The sequence below is a fragment of the Astyanax mexicanus genome, chromosome 11 (assembly GCF_023375975.1).
Source record: "Astyanax mexicanus isolate ESR-SI-001 chromosome 11, AstMex3_surface, whole genome shotgun sequence".
Classification (NCBI taxonomy): Eukaryota; Metazoa; Chordata; class Actinopteri; order Characiformes; family Acestrorhamphidae; genus Astyanax; species Astyanax mexicanus.
This window is the reverse complement of record NC_064418.1, coordinates 41,714,768-41,732,521: the sequence shown is the minus strand read 5'-3', so window position 1 is coordinate 41,732,521 and position 17,754 is coordinate 41,714,768. Positions and strand designations below refer to the sequence as shown.

The 17,754-nt window shown below is 39.9% G+C and overlaps 1 protein-coding gene across 3 annotated transcripts in view; it reads left to right on the top strand.

Moving 5' to 3' along the window:
- The window catches only part of LOC103025319 (coiled-coil domain-containing protein 148), a 112,969-nt gene that overhangs the window by 5,716 nt on the left and 89,499 nt on the right, over nucleotides 1-17,754 (top strand). For all 3 annotated transcript variants that reach the window (XM_022680135.2, XM_022680137.2, XM_022680136.2), the window contains one exon: nucleotides 1,922-2,043. In XM_022680135.2, the coding sequence (XP_022535856.2) occupies nucleotides 1,922-2,043 (122 nt within the window). The remainder of the gene's footprint in view (nucleotides 1-1,921; nucleotides 2,044-17,754) is intronic.

The window sequence follows — 17,754 nt, the reverse complement described above, 5'->3', positions numbered from 1 at the left end:
GGATTTGAGTAGGGCTATGGACAGGTGTTCAGAATTCAGGTGATTGACTTCCTGGAGGTGCGGTATGCAGTGTCATGTGATCAGATGAAGGAGTGATGTCAGTGAGTGGTGCATTCTGGGTAACCTAGTCACAGTCTAGAGATTGCAGGTAGAGCTGAGTGAGTGAGAAACAAAAGTATCTTCAGTGCCAGGCGTGACATAGTGGAAGTCAGCAGGCACCATTATATTAATTTTGATTCAGTCATTTTCTCTCCTTTTACTAAATATAAGGAAACAGTCAGACATAATATCAGGGATATTCAACTGTGTGGTATGCAGTAAATGTAGCAAATACAAATTAGACTAAGAAAAGACTGAGGACACACCCATTTAGGAGCAGTCGTGGCCTAAAAATTAGAGAAGCAGGTTTGGGCCCAGAGGATTACAGGTCAGTCCTCTGGACCGACAGGCAGTGGAACTCCTCCCTCAACATTCATGGCTGTAGTGTCCTTGAGCAACGTACCCAACCCCCAGTTGCAGATGCCGTAGTAGCTGCTTGCCGTAGTAGCTGCTTAAGTGTTCTCACCCTCAATTCACTGGTATTTTAGTCTATGTGTGTGAGTGTGTGTTCGTACCGTATCTTGATTAAATACAGACGTTAAAATCTGGTTGAAACAGTGACTCCATTTACACTTCATCTTTTTATGTATGCAGGTAGTTAAACTGCAATCTGTTGTTGGCTTTCTGATGTACTGGGAGTTTCTGTTGTCGAATGAGCCTTGAAGATATGCGTTTACACTGCTATACATATGTAAATACATTTCCGACCCTGCTGGAGTGGTTTCAGTAATCACTGAAATCACTGATGCAGCATAGTTGAGTAGCATCACAGTGCTGCTTGGGTCCGATATATCAGCTCACAGACACCTTGTGCTGATCAACATCCTTCTTTGGAGTGACGAGGGGAAAAAATCCCCATCTAACCACCCAGAAAGAGCAAGACCAGTTGTGCTCTCTTGAGGCTCCGGCAGTTAATGGCAATCTGCATGACTGGGATTCGAACCAGCTATCCCAAATCATATTGGCAGTGTTGTAGACCACTGGACCATTCGGTGCCCCAATGAAGCACTGTACACTGATTTCTGTAGTCTTTATTCATGCTCAGCTGACAGAAGAGGAGTTTATTTATGCCTCTAAAGGAAAGCAATAGCTTTAGGATATTGCAATTCTCTTAATTTAGAATGGTTTTCTCACTAATTAGTTCATGATGTTCATGCTAATTATTTTAGTGGAAGTGTCTCTATGTTATGCTTTCAATTTTCCAAGGAAGAAGATCAAGGGGAAGAAAATGGGAGATGATATGCTGAATGTATGTGTAGTGTGTATCTGTATATGGTTGTATATGGTTTGTGGTAGGCGCATTAGTGTATGAATATATATATATTATATATAGAAATTTAAAAAAGAAAAAAGGTACTAGCAACTAATGATGCATTATAACACAGGGGTGTGCAGCAAAGCCTAGAAACAAATGTTTTTCCCCAGTTCCCCTTCTGCACATCACTACTTCCAATTAAGCAGAGGCAATTATGTGCTTGTGAACTTCCAGCATTGTAGAGATAGATTCAAACATGAGATCTCCTCCTGACAATACAGAAAAACTCTTAGACCACATGGGAGTTCTGAGGTAAACTGTTTTTAATGAAACACGCAGCTGGCCAGTGTTCTTTAAAGAAATGTAAGATTTGTTTCTTCCTTTTCTTACTAATTCAAGACTGTGAAATATATAAGACCATCATTAAAATGGAATCAGTTATCATAAGTCTGTCTTCTCTTTCCAAACGGCCCAATAGATTGTATAACAAAGCGATTATATCAAGATCATAGCTTTGTAATTGTTTGTTTGTTATGTAAATGGTATCTACTTGTTGCCTTTGTCCAGAAAAGCTGACCCAGAGAGTGATGAACGAACTGGGCCTTTCCAAATATAAACCAGTTCAGTATGAGGAGCTTCAGGCCCTGGTGGAAGCAAAGAGACTCTCAACTGAGTGCATTGAGCACAAGGTAAGAAAAACACATATCAGTTATTCTATGTCTCTTCATATTCACTATGAAAAAAAATCAGTGTTTCTTCCAAAATCAATATTAAAAAGAGTTTATCCTGCTTTTGTTGGAGTATCAACAAAGCCTTGTACTAGATTGTTGGGAGATCATCACCCCACCTTATCCCCAAATCCCCAGCTCATCACGAAAGTATTGGATGGAGCACCATCATTCCAGAGAACACAGTTCCACTGCTACACTGCCCAATACTTGGGGCTTTTTACTTTTCAAGTCCAGTATTAGGAACAGTGACAGAAGAGATCCTGTTTATCAGCTCCATAAAATCTAAACCGGTTGACAATACTTCTCTACAGACACTAGACAAGTTATATTCCTTTGTAATCACTAGTAAGTAACTGATTAACCACCTTATGGTTACAAATTCCTTTGCTTCCGTTTGATTTTTCCAAATTGTCTCCGTAATTCATTCAGTATTGTTCATGTAGTTCATTGTACAGGCACTGAGCAACTTAGATCTTCCTTAAGGCTCCTTTATTTCTCATTATCAATAAAAAAAGGGCAATGGAAACAGCGATAAAAAGGGCGTTGTAAACGATGGTGAAATGGCGGTGTAACCGGTGGTGGAAATGACGGTGTAAGCATAGGTGTTAACGGCAGTGAAATGATGTTAGAAACATTGGAAAAATTACGTTAGAAATGGCGGTGGAAACAGCAGTGAAAACAGTGGTGAAATGGTGGTGTAAACTGCGGTAAAATGGCAATGGAAACAGGGGAAAAATGGTGATGAAAAGGGTGGGGTAAATAACAGTAAAATGGTAGTGGTGGAAACGGAGGTGGAAACGGAGGTGGAAATGGAGGTGGAAACTACGATGAAATGGCGGTGGAAACATTGGTAAATAGGTGGTGTAACCGGTGTAAGCAGCATTAAAATGGTTGTGGAAACATCTGTGAAATGGCGGTGTAAACGGCAGTGAAATGGTGGTGGAAACATTGGTAAAATAGTGGTAGAAATGATGGTGAAATGGCGGTGTAAACGGCAGTAAAACTGCAATGGAAAGTACAGTAAAAGGATTATGTTTACGGAGGTCAAAACAAAGGTGTAGGCATTGGTGAAATGGCGTGTAATCAATGGTGTATACGGTGGTGGAGACGGCAGTAGTGTTCAATAGGGGTGCACCGAATATTTGCTAATATTAATTATATCACACATTTGCCTTATATTTCAGTGGTTCCTTTAACAGGTTTTTAAACAGCAGTAGCAGCCCCACGCTCCAAAAAACATATATTCCAAAATATTCCTGTTTATTTAAACCAGAGACTAACCATTCAGTTTCTGTTACACTTTCAAAATTGTGTAAAATATGGCAAAAAGAAAAATCCATTGTTGAAGAATGTACTGCTAAAGTAGTAGCTTAGTAAGAAAATGCAGTGGTTAATATAGTAATTATAGGGGTATTAAATTGGACCAAATGTTACTGTGTGTGGTTTAGCATTAATATGAGGTGTTCAGTGTGCCGCTATGGCCTGATAGCATTTTAAATTGGTGACTATCAGCAGGGACAAACTGTTACAGTGGAATGTACCTACGGAGATGAATATTGAATATGCATGAGTCAAGCTAATTGAGTAATGTCCTTGAGACTATAATTCGGTTTGAGGGCTGAACTATCACTATCCAGAGGGTGCTTTAAAAATGCAGTGAAGCCAAGCGCGTGTCTGAGTGAACTTAAAAATAGACAATTAGGTTGAAATGTTTTGCCAATTCATGCCAATTTCAGGGTGTAAGAAGAGTCACTGCGACTGGACACATTTTAATGGCTTTCATTTAGCTCCTAATCTGGAGACAGACACATAGAGGAGGCTTTCAATAAAGCACTGGAGGTGCCGGGCACAGAATCAAAAGGCATGACGTGAGAGTCTCTGTAAATGAATTCAAATTATGAATTGTGTAATTGATTTGAAGCTTTATGCAAACACACACACATACTCATACAGAAACAAACACACACTTAGAGAGTTTTTCCATGCATTTCTGTAGTATGAAAGTATCTAAATGTTACTGTGCTAAACCTAAATCATTCCTTCCTTTTAATAAACATTAGATACTACAGGGGTTGGACAATGAAACTGAAACATCTAGTTTTAGTTTCTGGTGGAAACTGGAGAGTCGAGGTGCACATTGAATTCTGCCGTGATTTGGGCAGCCGTGGTTTTATGTTTTTTGGATACGATCCAGGTTAGCACCCAAACATCCCTTTCAGACAGCTTTCTCTTGCATCCACAGTTAATCCTGTTGGATGTGGTTGGTCTTTCTTGGTGGTATGCTGACATTACCCTGGATACCGTGGCTCTTGATACATCACAAAGACTTGCTGTCTTGGTCACAGATGTGGCAGCAAGACGTGCACCAACAATTTGTCCTCTTTTGAACTCTGGTATGTCACCCATAATGTTGTGTGCATTGCAATATTTTGAGCAAAACTATGCTCTTACCCTGCTAATTGAACCTTCACACTCTGCTCTTACTAGTGCAATGTGCAATTGATGAAGATTGGCCACCAGGCTGCTGCAATTTAGCCATGAAACCTCCCACACTATAATGACAGGTGTTTCAGTTTCATTGTCCAATCCCTGTATATGTTCTGCTTTAGGTTTTAACAGGAAATGCAAAAGTTAAATTTCCTTACAAACTGTGAATTTATCAATTTCATATCAGTAAACACATTGCCACAAATTTATATATTTACTGTACATTAAAACTAATTAAAGTGCTGTTGATGCAAAAAAAATAAAATCTAAACAATTCAATTTTAAATTTAAATCTGGGAAAGTGAGACTAGTGACAGTCTGAGTTCAGTGTTTATAAGCACCATAAACACTCTGGACACAGAGTTTCATGTTCAAAACTAAAGAAACACACGTCAGAAGCCAAACATGGGTTGGGCCAACATCCTGCAGACATTTGGTCGGTCTCTCAAAAGCTTAACACACCTTTACACAAGCTCTCATAAACATACACACACCTTTATACACTTTCGCCTCCAGTATATGCACTCAGTATACACATGCACAGACCCCGAGGCTGCAAAGATTAAATACAGACAAAAAAAATATTAATATGCTATTACATAACATCCTAAAAGATGCTATTGTAGCAATTTAAATAAGTGAAGATTAGAATGAGACTCTCTCTCTATGTGTGTGTATTTATGTGTATGAGGGGCTATCCTCAGGGCTGGGGGGGTGATTGTGCTGTGGAGCTGAGGGGTTTAATTGGTAAAGTAAAATGGCGGTGTTTTGGAGCCTCATTACGTGTTGCTCACAGTCAGCTCAGATCCAGCTCTCTGCACTGGCCTGATAAGACACACAGCATGTGTGCACACAGCCACAGCACACGGAGAGCGCCAGCCGCCTCTCTCTGGATACAGGGAATGATAGTGGAGAGAATAAACGTGTGTTCTGTCTGAGTGGCCTAAGGATGGGATAAGAGGGAGGGCAAAGAGAAAGAAAGTGAAAGAATATATATAGAGACAGATACTTGAAATAGTTTATGCATTTTTTATTCATTATTAAGCAGCAATTATAGTGAATTCAGTTTCTTTCTATATTAAATGTGTGTTCCCTACAGTAAGAAGAGAAAAGAAGAAATAACACCAACAAATCACCTATTTAGAAGATCTACAAAAGCCTGAACTACGTAATATTTCTTCCTTTTTTTGGACACAAAAAATTACTTTTGAAATAATTCACATTTTTAGCATGCAACATTGCAAAAAACACACAAATTCCACATTAATGTATTTCATAGTAAATGCAACATACCAAATTTGATCTATCTATTATTTTAAAGCAACAGTATGTAGCATTTTTACCTTAAATTAACAGCAGCAAAATCACGTTAAGACTCCACTGACCTGTAAAATGAATAATAACATATCTATCATTGCTACTCAAGGTTTTGCACACTGCTGACAGTACTGTGTAACTTTGGTGTGATCAGAGACTGTAAAAAAGATGGACGCCGTGTCGCCGGTCCCATTCATTCAATGAAAATGAAGCCAAAATCTTCACCATGTTGGCGATCCTGATACCCGAGTCTGTGCAGTAGAGACCAGAGGAGGGAGAAAGACTGTGGAGAGACAGCCTACTCATTTAAATAACCCCGCCCCTGAGGGCTGCCTCCACAGGGCTCACACAGTCTATTACTGGTCCCGCCCATACAGTCTCACCCCGGCTAGGTGTAACCCAGCCCTTTTACAATAACCACACCACCTTTTTGAATAGAGCTAAATAACGTTTTAAAAAATGAATTCTGGAGGGAATATAAAAATTTGACAATATAAGCAGAGGTTACACTAGCTGTTGCATTTAAATAATGGAGGTAGAATTACAGTATATTAGAAAAAAACGTGATTGAATGTTGTCTGTTTTGCCATTGAAACCTATGGGGATGGGTGGGGTTATACAGCTTTCTGCAACCGAACAGCAGGGGGCGCCCGACCTGTGGTGGCTTCACTTTTGAGAGACAGTGCTCTGTCCAGCTATACACAGTCTATGGGTGTGATGAACTGAGTCATATTTGTAAGATATGTGAAACCTATAGACATCCATTTAAAAAAAAGGGATTGTATTGGTCATTGAAACAAATCGTGTTTTAGAGAGCAGATAGACTTATTTATACAAAATATTGTGATTAGAAGTTTGATGTATTTCACCGCTTGACAAAAGTGAGAGTCACACTCATATCAGTGAGTGCAGTTCATGTTTTTATTAGAACCGTTTTACATAAAAACTAGTGATGGGACGATACACTTTTTTCAGCTCCGATCCGATACCGATATAAAACTGATATAAGATTGCCGATACCGATACAAATACCGATACTTTTAGTTTATTAATAGTACTATGATTAAGGTTAAATAATGAGGCTGAAACAGACCACACAGCCCTTTTAAGAGTATCCACAGGTGCATTTAATGTAAATGCATTCAAAAGTCATTTATTTGACACACTTCATATGCAATTACACAATAGTTTCCTTTCAAATAAAATGTTTGAATTTTTATTAAATATATAAAAAAGTAAAATATTAAATACGTTAAACATTAAATTCAGGTCATTTTTTGCAACGGTTGTGCAGGAGACTTTTATTTTGACAGGTAGCATAGAGGATTAGCTGCAATAGCTAACGGCTAACTGGCGATGCTAACTGTATTTCCGAGCTAAATTAATCACTGTTTTTTAATAACAGATTGATTTCTTAGTGCTGGTTAGGGTTGGTATGATCAGTGGTTTGATATTAGATGTGGATTATGGCTGTAGTTCACTTAAGATAGTTATTTATTACATTCACAATGCCGGAATGATTTTGCTAGCTAGGCTAACAGACTGCAGATCTTAATGGAGATGGCTAACGGCTAAGTGGCAATGCTAACTGTATTTCCGAACTAAATTAATGACTGTTTTTTAATAACAGATGGGTGTGTTTGTGCTGGTTAGTGTTTGTAGATGCTGTGGTTTTATAGGATATGTGGATTATGAATATAGTTTACTCCAGTCTGTAGTTATAATACCTTCACAACACCGGAATGCAGCTGCTGTCAGTTCAGTGCTAGCTAGGCTAACAGACAAGTCAAGTCAAGTCAAGAGGCTTTTATTGTCATTACATCTGAGTACAGGTACACAGTGTGATGAAATTACGTTCCTCCGGAACCATGGTGCAACATAGAACAACAAGCAATAGACAACATAAAGTGCAGGAGTGACGACAGTGCAACATAAAATTATAAAATTATAACACTAAATAACAATAAATACAATAAATACAAAAGACGAGACAATTTAAAGACAGGACAGTGCAGTACCAATACGGTATAATAAAGTGTATAGTGGGGATAAGGTGCAGAGATGTGTGACATACTGTAACATATAGAACATATATAATCACAGCAGTTACTGAGGTAGAGTTTATAGTTTTTAAGAGTGCAGCAAATAAAGTCATGTCAGCCTCTGTGTGCTGACTGTGTGTGTGTGTGGGTGAAGCTCAGTTCTTTGTGAGTGTAAAGGGGGGGGGGGGTGTACAGTTTAGTTTTGTGTAAAGGGGGGGGGGGGGTGTACAGTTTAGTTTTGTGTAAAGGGGGGGGGGTGTACAGTTTAGTTTTGTGCGAGTGTGTTGGGTGAGTGGTGGGTGGGGTGGGGGTTCAGTTCTGTCTCTGTGCATTGAGAAGTCTGACTGCCTGGTGGATGAAGCTGTTGCAGAGTCTAGTAGTGGAGGCTCGGATGCTCCTGTATCTTCTGCCGGACGGCATCAGAGCGAAGAGTCCGTGTGAGGGATGGGTGGGGTCGTCCACAATGCTGGTGGCTTTGCGGATGCAGCGTGTGGTGTAGATCTCAGTGATGGAGGGAAGAGAGACTCCGATGATTTTCTCAGCTGTCCTCACTATCCGCTGTAGGGTCTTGCGGTCTGAGGTGTTGCAATTCCCAAACCAGACGGTAATGCAGGTGCTCAGGATGCTTTCTACAGTGCCTCAGTAGAACATGGTGAGGATGGGGGGTGGGAGATGTGCTTTCCTCAGTCTCCGCAGGAAGTAGAGGCGCTGCTGGGCTTTCTTGGTTATGGAGCTGGTGTTGAGGGACCAGGTGAGGTTCTCTGCAATGTGAACACCGAGGAACTTGGTGTTATCCACAATTTCCACAGCAGAGCCGTTGATGTTCAGCGGGTGGTGGACACCTGGAGCTCTCCTGAAGTCAATAACCATCTCCTTGGTTTTATCCACGTTAAGAGATAGGTTGTTGGTTCTGCACCAGTCCGTCAGCCACTGCACCTCCTCTCTGTATGCTGACTCGTCATTCTTGCTGATGAGGCCAACTACAGTTGTGTCATCAGCGAACTTGATGATGTGGTTTGAGCTGTACTTTGCAGTACAGTCATGAGTCAGCAGAGTGAACAGCAGTGGGCTGAGCACACAGCCCTGGGGGGCGCCGGTGCTCAGTATGGTGGTGCTGGAGGTGTTGTTTCCAATCCTGACTGATTGTGGTCTCTCAGTCAGGAAGTCTAAAACCCAGTTGCAGAGGGAGGAGTTCAGGCCCAGCAAGCTCAGTTTTCCTATCAGATGCTGAGGGATGATGGTGTTGAATGCTGAACTGAAGTCGATGAACAGCATTCGAACATAGCAGTCTTTGTTGTCCAGGTGGGTGAGAGCCAGGTGGAGCGCAGTAGAGATGGCATCGTCTGTTGATCTGTTTGGACGATACGCAAACTGCAGTGGGTCCAGTGAGGACGGGAGCTGGTTTTTGATGTGCCTCATGACCAGCTTCTCAAAGCACTTCATGATGATGGGAGTAAGTGCAATGGGACGGTAGTCATTAAGGCAGGACACTTGAGACTTCTTCGGCACAGGGACGATGGTGGTCGTCTTGAAGCACGTCGGCACGATTGCAGTACTCAGAGAGATGTTGAAAATGTCCGTGAGAACATCCGTGAGTTGTTCTGCACATCCTCTGAGCACTCTGCCAGGTATGCTGTCTGGTCCTGGGGCTTTCCGTGGGTTGACTCTGAGTAGAGTTTTCCGCACATCAGCTGAGGACAGGCACAGTACCTGGTCGTTTGGAGGAGGTGTAGTCTTCCTTGCTGTCGTGTAGTTCTGTGCTTCGAACCTTGCGTAGAAGGAGTTCAGTGCATCTGGAAGGGAGGCATCACTGTTACAAGCAGGGGAGGGTGACTTGTAGTTGGTGATGGTCTGGATGCCCTGCCACATGCGCCGAGTGTCAGTAGTGTCCTGGAAGTGGGCGTGGATTTTCTTTGCGTAGGTGCGCTTTGCCTCTCTGATCCCCCGGGAGAGCTTGGCTCTAGCTGTTCGGAGGCCAGCCCTGTCCCCTGACTTAAAGGCCTTGTCTCGGGATCTCAGCAGCGCACGCACCTCTGCAGTCATCCACGGCTTCTGGTTGGGGCGGGATGTGATGGTTTTGGAGACAGTAACATCCTCAATGCACTTGCTGATGTAGCCAGTCACTGTGTACTCCTCCAGGTTGATGGAGTCATCAGAAGTAGCAGCTTCTCTGAACATGTCCCAGTCAGTGTGCTCAAAACAGTCCTGAAGAGCAGAGATGGCTCCTGGAGGCCAGGTTGTAACTTGCTTCTTCTCTGATTTGGCACGTCTGATGAGCTGTCTGTATGCTGGGATGAGCATTACAGAAATATGATCAGAGTAGCCGTAGTGGGGGCGGGGCTCTGCTCTGTACGAACCGGGAATGTAGTATACACACAATCGAGCAGGTTAGCTCCACGGGTTGGAAAATCCACATGTTGGTGAAAGCTGGGCAGCAGAGCCTTCAGATTACTGTGATTGAAATCACCAGCAACAATAAACAGTCCGTCGGGGTGTGAGTTCTGGAGTTTGGAGATAACAGTGTACAGTTCTTGCAGAGCGTTAGCATTAGCACCGTTAGCATTAGCATTAGCACTGGGTGCTACATACACTGCTATTATGTAGACGCTGCTAAGCTCTCTGGGCAGGTAGAATGGCCTGGCTCTGACTACAGCAAACTCCACCAGCGGCGAGCAGTAGCTGGAGATCAGCGCAGCGTTGTTACACCATGCTGTGTTGATGTAAACACACACCCCACCTCCACGTACTTTGCCCGAGAGGCCGGCGTCGCGGTCCGCGCGGTAGCTTAGCATGCCGCTCACCTCAATCGCGGAGTCCGGGATGGAGTCCGTTAACCACGTCTCCGTGAAAACGAACACACAGCAGTCTCTGAACTCGCGCTGGGATTTTTTACACAGAAAAACAAACAAAAGCACCGTGTTTTGCTTCCGGAGTGGCCGCTGCGACTGCTCGCGCCGCCGACAGGAAGTATACTTCCTGTCTGCTGGTGTTAATCTGTAGACTGCTGGTGTTAATCTGTTTACCTCTCAGATGCTGACTTTACGTGTACCGTTCTGCTGTACAGCGTTTCCAAAGTGAAAACTCTCCAGATAATGGACTTTTTGCAATATTTTTTTAAATAAAATATATTATAAAATGCTTGGTAATTCAGTTTACAACTGGTAATGCTGAAAGCACAATGTATTATTATTTAATTTGAATATTATAAAATATTAATATTAGTATTATTTTATTCACTGATTACAAATAATTTGGGGGGAAATATAACAAATAGGTTTATCTGGAGACACACATTTTAAATATGAATGATGTAAAAGCAGAATCTTATCTGTTAGTATTAAAAAAGTCTAATGCTTACATTCTTCTTCTTCCATTGTTTATGCATTTCTCATTGATCTTTTTCTTTAAAGTTTTTCTTTCTTATATTTTGTTTCCTGTCATTATTTTTCTTCCATCTCTTCATTTTAGTTAATATATCCTTGTGTTCTCTTTTTCCTGCTTGCTCAATTATAAACCCAGAACTCAATAAACCTTCTAACTGATGTATCCGGCTTCTTCGCCGTCCTCTGTGTTAGGGTTTATAATGAAATGGCTGGTTTATTTAGAAATATATTGTATTTATAAAGCTAGAATATGATGCTGCATGAGCAGGAAATTAAAACTCTGTTCCTGTAAGATAAATAAACCTCTGTTCTCCTCTTGAATAGTTCATTGCTCCTTCACTCTGCCCTGAGGCACGAGCCAACCCATTTAGAAAGCACGGCCTTTGGGCATCACTGACTAAGCAGCCTTTCATATAGAGAGGAGACATATTTAATAAAGCATTTTGGCTGTAGTTCTAATTAGTTATAAAAAACATGCTATATACTAGTGAATATACATTATATGGACTAAAGTATTGGGACATCCACTTATTCACTGTTTCTTATGAAATCAAGGATATTAAACAAAGAGTTTATGCTGCTTTTGTTGGAGTAACTGTCTCTACTGTGCAGGTAAACCTTTATACTAGATTCTGAAACATTGCTGTAAGGTCAGGATGTGGAATGATCACCACCCCACCTAATCCCCAACTTGTCTCAAAAGTATTGGATGGAGCACCCTCGTGCTTTTCTCTACAGCTCAATGCTGGGGGCTTTATATAATGTAAAATTGAATAAACAGAGAGATTAAATACACTGACATGCCACATGTAAAGGCACAGAATCTAGTATAATGTGCCATGAAGGCCAAAAAATGCTGCACTGACCTGCAGGATATGCCCGTGTGTTTACATGGACAATTCCAACCAGATGCTGCCGGTCACGATCATTACCACCCACTGTGCTGTCCACTGTGGGTGGTAAGGCCTTCCATGATGTATTCCTGGTCCAGCACCCACTCATTAAGACTCCTTTAATTAATTCATGTCACCTTTCAATGAGAATGCTGGTCTTTGTTCAGCATCACTCACAAGATGACAACTTATAAATGTGTGGGCATTCCCAAGATGTCCCTTGAACTGACACTTAATGATCAGTTTAAATACTTCTATCCCCTGACTTTTGGCCTGTCTGTGAACAAGGTTTTATAACAGTTACTATATCTAAGGCGTGTTTGAAATTGACTGAAAATCTTCACTGCAGATTTTTTTTTTTATTTAAGTCATGATAGTTTTGACTAACTAAAATGGCTTAAACTGTTATAGGATTAAGAGTAGCAGCATTTAAGCAGCACTGAATTGCAAATCAACCTTTTTTAAAATTTTGCAGACATCTTGTATCCTAAGGCATACTATTCAGTAATTTATTTTAAAGTTGTGTAAGTAAGCTGTGAAAGCCGGTAGGCTCTGGTTATTTATTGGGTTTTCAATGGATTCTTGTAAATGACTCATGTTGGGAAAAATCATTTCCCAGGAATGCCATTTATCATCCCCGCATCATCACCACTCATTCCAAATGTTTGTCGACACCTGCTTATCTAATATGAGTAATGCAATCAAAGGTATGATTATGGAGTTTGACTGTACTCTTCTGGGAAGGATGAACACTATATTTTTAAACATTGCCTTTCAGCCACAAAAGTATTAGTTTTGGTGGTTATATACAGGTGTATAAAAATGTATATCATTGAAAAGCTAATTTATTTCAGTAATTCACTTAAAAATGTGAAACTCATATATTATATAGATGTATTACACACAGAGTGATCTATTTTAAGTGTTTATTTCTTTTATTGTTGATGATTATGTCTCACAGCCAATGAAAACCCAAAAAATCAGTGTCTCAGAAAATGTGAATATTATATAAGATCAATTGGTACTTTTGGCAGTGTGGGCAGTGTGCCAAATCCTGCTGGAAAATGAAATCTGCATCTCCATAAAAGTTGTCAGCAGAGGGAAGCATGAAGTGCTGTAAGAATTTCTAGGAAAACACTGCACTGACTTTAGACTTGGTAAAACACATTGAATCAACACCAGCAGACCTGTCTCTCCAAACCATCACTGATCATCAGTAAATTTTTCATTTCATTTGTAAATCAAATGAGCAGAGTCTGGAGGAAGAGTGGAGAGACACACAGTCCAAGCTGCTTGAGGTCTAGTGTGAAGTTTCCACAATCAGTGATGGTTTGGAGAGACAGGTCATCTGCTGGTGTTAGTCCACTGTGTTATATCAAGTACAAAGCCAGTGCAGTGTTTTTTTTTCCAGGAAAATCTTACAGCACTTCACGCTTCCCTCTGCTTTTGACAACTTTTATGGAGATGCGGATTTCATTTTCCAGCAGGACTTGGCACACTGCCAAAAGTACCAATTGATCAATTTTTTTTTAGATGCACCTGTACATGTTGAATGGTCATTAACGGTTCCCAAACACCACACAGGCCAATCCCAAAGGTTTTTAATGAAGCTACATCACTCCTCAGAACATAATTCCACTGCTATACAGCCCAATGATTGAGAGCTAACTGGTGCTTGGCATTGAGCATCTGGCTTCTATTGGCAATGCTTTTCTGTAGACGTTAAATAAGCTGGGTTTGTGCATTTGAGCCTATGTGACAGAAGGCCATGTGCCCATACTACCCTTTATTAGCTGTAGCCGATGTAGCAAGGACAGTGTGAGCCCAATGTTAAATTCTAATGTTCATTAAATAAACACAATATCGTTGCTTAGCACATTTTATACTATATGTACTTGTAGAGAACCACAAACAAGTACATCTTGTCAAACAAGACAAGACGACAGTCAAACAAAAAACAAATACAACAAGCAACATGTACAACAAAATATATTTGACAACAAAATCACAGGACTACCTATACATAGAACAGAACAATGAATACCAGAAAAGAAAAGTGAGACAAAGACGACACATTATTTTTCTTAACATCTTGCAGATTTGTATCATATTTCCCATTTCTCTAATACTAGGTATTAGATTGATGCCATCTCTAGATTATAGTCTTGCCTGGAAATCAAGTCAAGAGTTCTCCATCAGAGTGCCTGACCACAGTTTGAGTGAAGATGTGGGAGGATCTGACTGGTGATGCTGATGGAGGTTAAGGGGGTAAAGAGAAGTGGGAAAAATGACTCAAACCACCCAATAATATTAAAATGTTACAAAGATTTTGTCTTCTACAGTCATGTAAAAAATGACTGAAAAATGACACATGAAAACTGTTTTCACAAGACTAAAGATTAATCTGTCTAAATCTGATTGTTCACTGGCTGATTTGAAATTATCCTAGATGCTTTTAAATTATTTATGAAGGCCTAAGACCTGTTCTAATTAACTGATCATCTAATCATCTGCAGCTGATGTGCTGTGCCTTTTTCTAAATTTACACATTTACACATTTTAACAAGTTTTAATAAATGTGAGTGTCCTTATTTTTTTCGTACCACATTACATTTCTATTGATTACGTTTTACAAACAGTTTGTAAAACAAAGAGATATGTCTTTAGTTTTAATGTATTAGGTTATATTACTGCCACCTCTCATTATTGTTCAAATAAAGCTCAAATTAACATTTGTTTAAAAAAATGTTACGAAAGATCCATGAGGATTTAATGGAGTTTTCCTTATTTTTATAACTGTGTATTATGTGTTTGTCATTTCTAGTTCTAGCTAATTCATTCAGTTTCAGCCAGAGGACTATGTGAGCTCTACATGTGCTGGAGAATCTAGTGCCATCAGTGTGGTAAAGTGTTTGAATAGAGGAAGCCAGTATGTATAGCAATCGTAAATGAACCGTGGTAGATTTGTTAGCTGTTAGCACAGGGCTGGCTCATTGTCCCTGTCCTCGTTCACCCACAGGCTGTTCCCACATGCAGTAATTGGGAGCCTGCTGAACGGAGATATGTACAATTATCTGACTCAGTGACCCCAGCAAACTCCCTCCACGCCAGGGTGTGCAGCGAGCAGCCCCCGCACACGCCAAAAACAAAAACACACACGCGTACGCCTCTGTCTTTTGTGTTCTGTGTTTTTTTACCGTGGAAATTACAAGAGTAGATTAATTACAGATTTCCTCGCTGTGTTCAACATGTTCCCTCGACTGGAGACACTCTTTGAGTAACTGTGTGTGTGTGTGTGTGTGTGTGTGTGTGTGTGTGTGTGTGTGTGTGTGTGTATGTGAAATTAAATGTCCCTATGAATACTGCCATTCTATGACTTTTGGCATGTCAGTTTAGCATATGCATTTAGCGGTAAAGAACGATGTACAGTATTTGGCATGCAATAGTGTATGTATGTTCTTAGATAAGAATATAAATATACAGCTCTGGGAAGAAAAAGCTCAGAGTCAGTTTATCTGATTTTGCTATTTATATGTATATATTTGAGTAAAATGAACATTGTTGTTTTATTCTATAAACTATGGACAACGTTTCTGCCAAATTCCAAATAAAAATATAGTCATTTAGAGCATTTATTTGCAGAAAATGAGAAATGCTGAAATAACAAAAAAATGCAGAGCTTTCAGACCTCAAATAATGCAAAGAAAACAAGTTCATATTCATAATGTTTTAAGAGTTCAGAAATCAATATTTGGTGGAATAACCCTGGTTTTTAATCACAGTTTTCATGCATCTTGGCATGTTTTCCTCCACCAGTCTCACACACTGCTTTTGGATGACTTTATGCCTTTACTCCTGGTGCAAAAATTCAATCAGTTCAGCTTGGTTTGATGGCTTGTGATCATTCATCTTCCTCTTGATTATATTCCAGAGGTTTTCAATTAGATAAAATCAAGGAAACTTGTCATTTTTAAGTGGCATCTTATTTTTATCCAGAGCTGTATTTTTCTCTGTCAGTGTGTCTGTCAGAGTGTGTGTGTGGGTATTTCCCATCCTTTACACCTCTTGAATGTTCTTATTTCTGTGTTCAAGCATTCTCTTCTTACGTAACAGCAAACACAGTAAACACATAAAGGTGGAGCTAGCAGTGTTGAATGAGCTCCCACACACACACACACACACACACGACACACACTCACATTCTCTGTAATATGTACGTCTTACTGTCACTTGCACATGTAACCGCTGACAGGTTCACACACGCTGAATTCTGAGGAAGAAAGACAGAAACGGTTCAGAAACAAAGGTCCTAAAATCCCTGTGAGAAGCTAAGCTCTGTGTTTTCTGTGTAATCTGCTTGTATATGTCTGTGTGAAGCGTTACAGTAACAGCAGTGGGCTTTTTCACTCCCTTTCCTCTGATAAAACATTTTATCTTTCATCTACTGACTGTCACCCACCTCCCTGGTGGCCGGGGTGTTGCGGACGTGGGGTCATGACCTTGTGTGTACAGTCAGACTCTTTATCAGATCAGAGAACATCTGGGAGTTGTAGTGATGTCATCGCTCATAGTTCCTCCCTGCTTGTGCTCGTGCATGTTTGTGTATGTGTGTGTTTGTGTGTGTGTGTTTGTGTGTTTGTGTATGGGGCTGCTTGCTTCAACTGAAAGACGATATGCAAAACCCTTGGTACTCTACATAGGAGAGACGAGTAACACACTGTTGAGACCAGTAAAGCACTAAAACAGCTGTACTAATATCAGATAAAGCTGAGTTTACAGTGCTGCAGTGTGGTGGGGGCTTGTGCAAACTGCTCTTCTGAAAAAAAAATGCTATATTTATATGTAAAAAAAACTATAATTTATACATACATATACATATATTACATTAAATCCTATTCATTTACTAGCTGAGGTTACAAAGTGACCTAGGAGTAAAACCTAGAATCTTGTGATTCATACACAAACATGTTATCCATTGTGCCACTGGCCCACCAGACTAAAGCTTATACACATAATAGAATTTTAAAAATCCTATTTGATATAAATATCAGAACACATCTCACACAATGCATACATGCTTCTCGTTTCGCCTCAAGTTCTTACTAAGATAAAAAAAAAAGCAACACCTCCCCCATCAAAATAAATTAACATTGCATGTGCATTGTTTCTTTATCTTTATTTTATTTTAAATTTGATACACTAATCAGCTTAAGTGTAAGATTACCTGTGCACAGCAACCATGTGTCTCTTTGGAAGTGACAGTTGAGTGCAAAGTACTATTACATCTCTAACACAAAATAGTCGCTGTACCACACTCAGTATTTATTGACAAAGGTTATGTCCATAAATACAGTATACCGTCTAAGCAAAAATAAAAAGGTTTTATATTGTACTAAAAAAGATTCTGCTATATTGAATGGGTCCTAAACACTACTGTTGTTTTTTAATCAAAAAATGTTGCAAAATATATACATATATATATATATATATATATATATATATATATATATATATATATATATATATATATATATATATATATATATA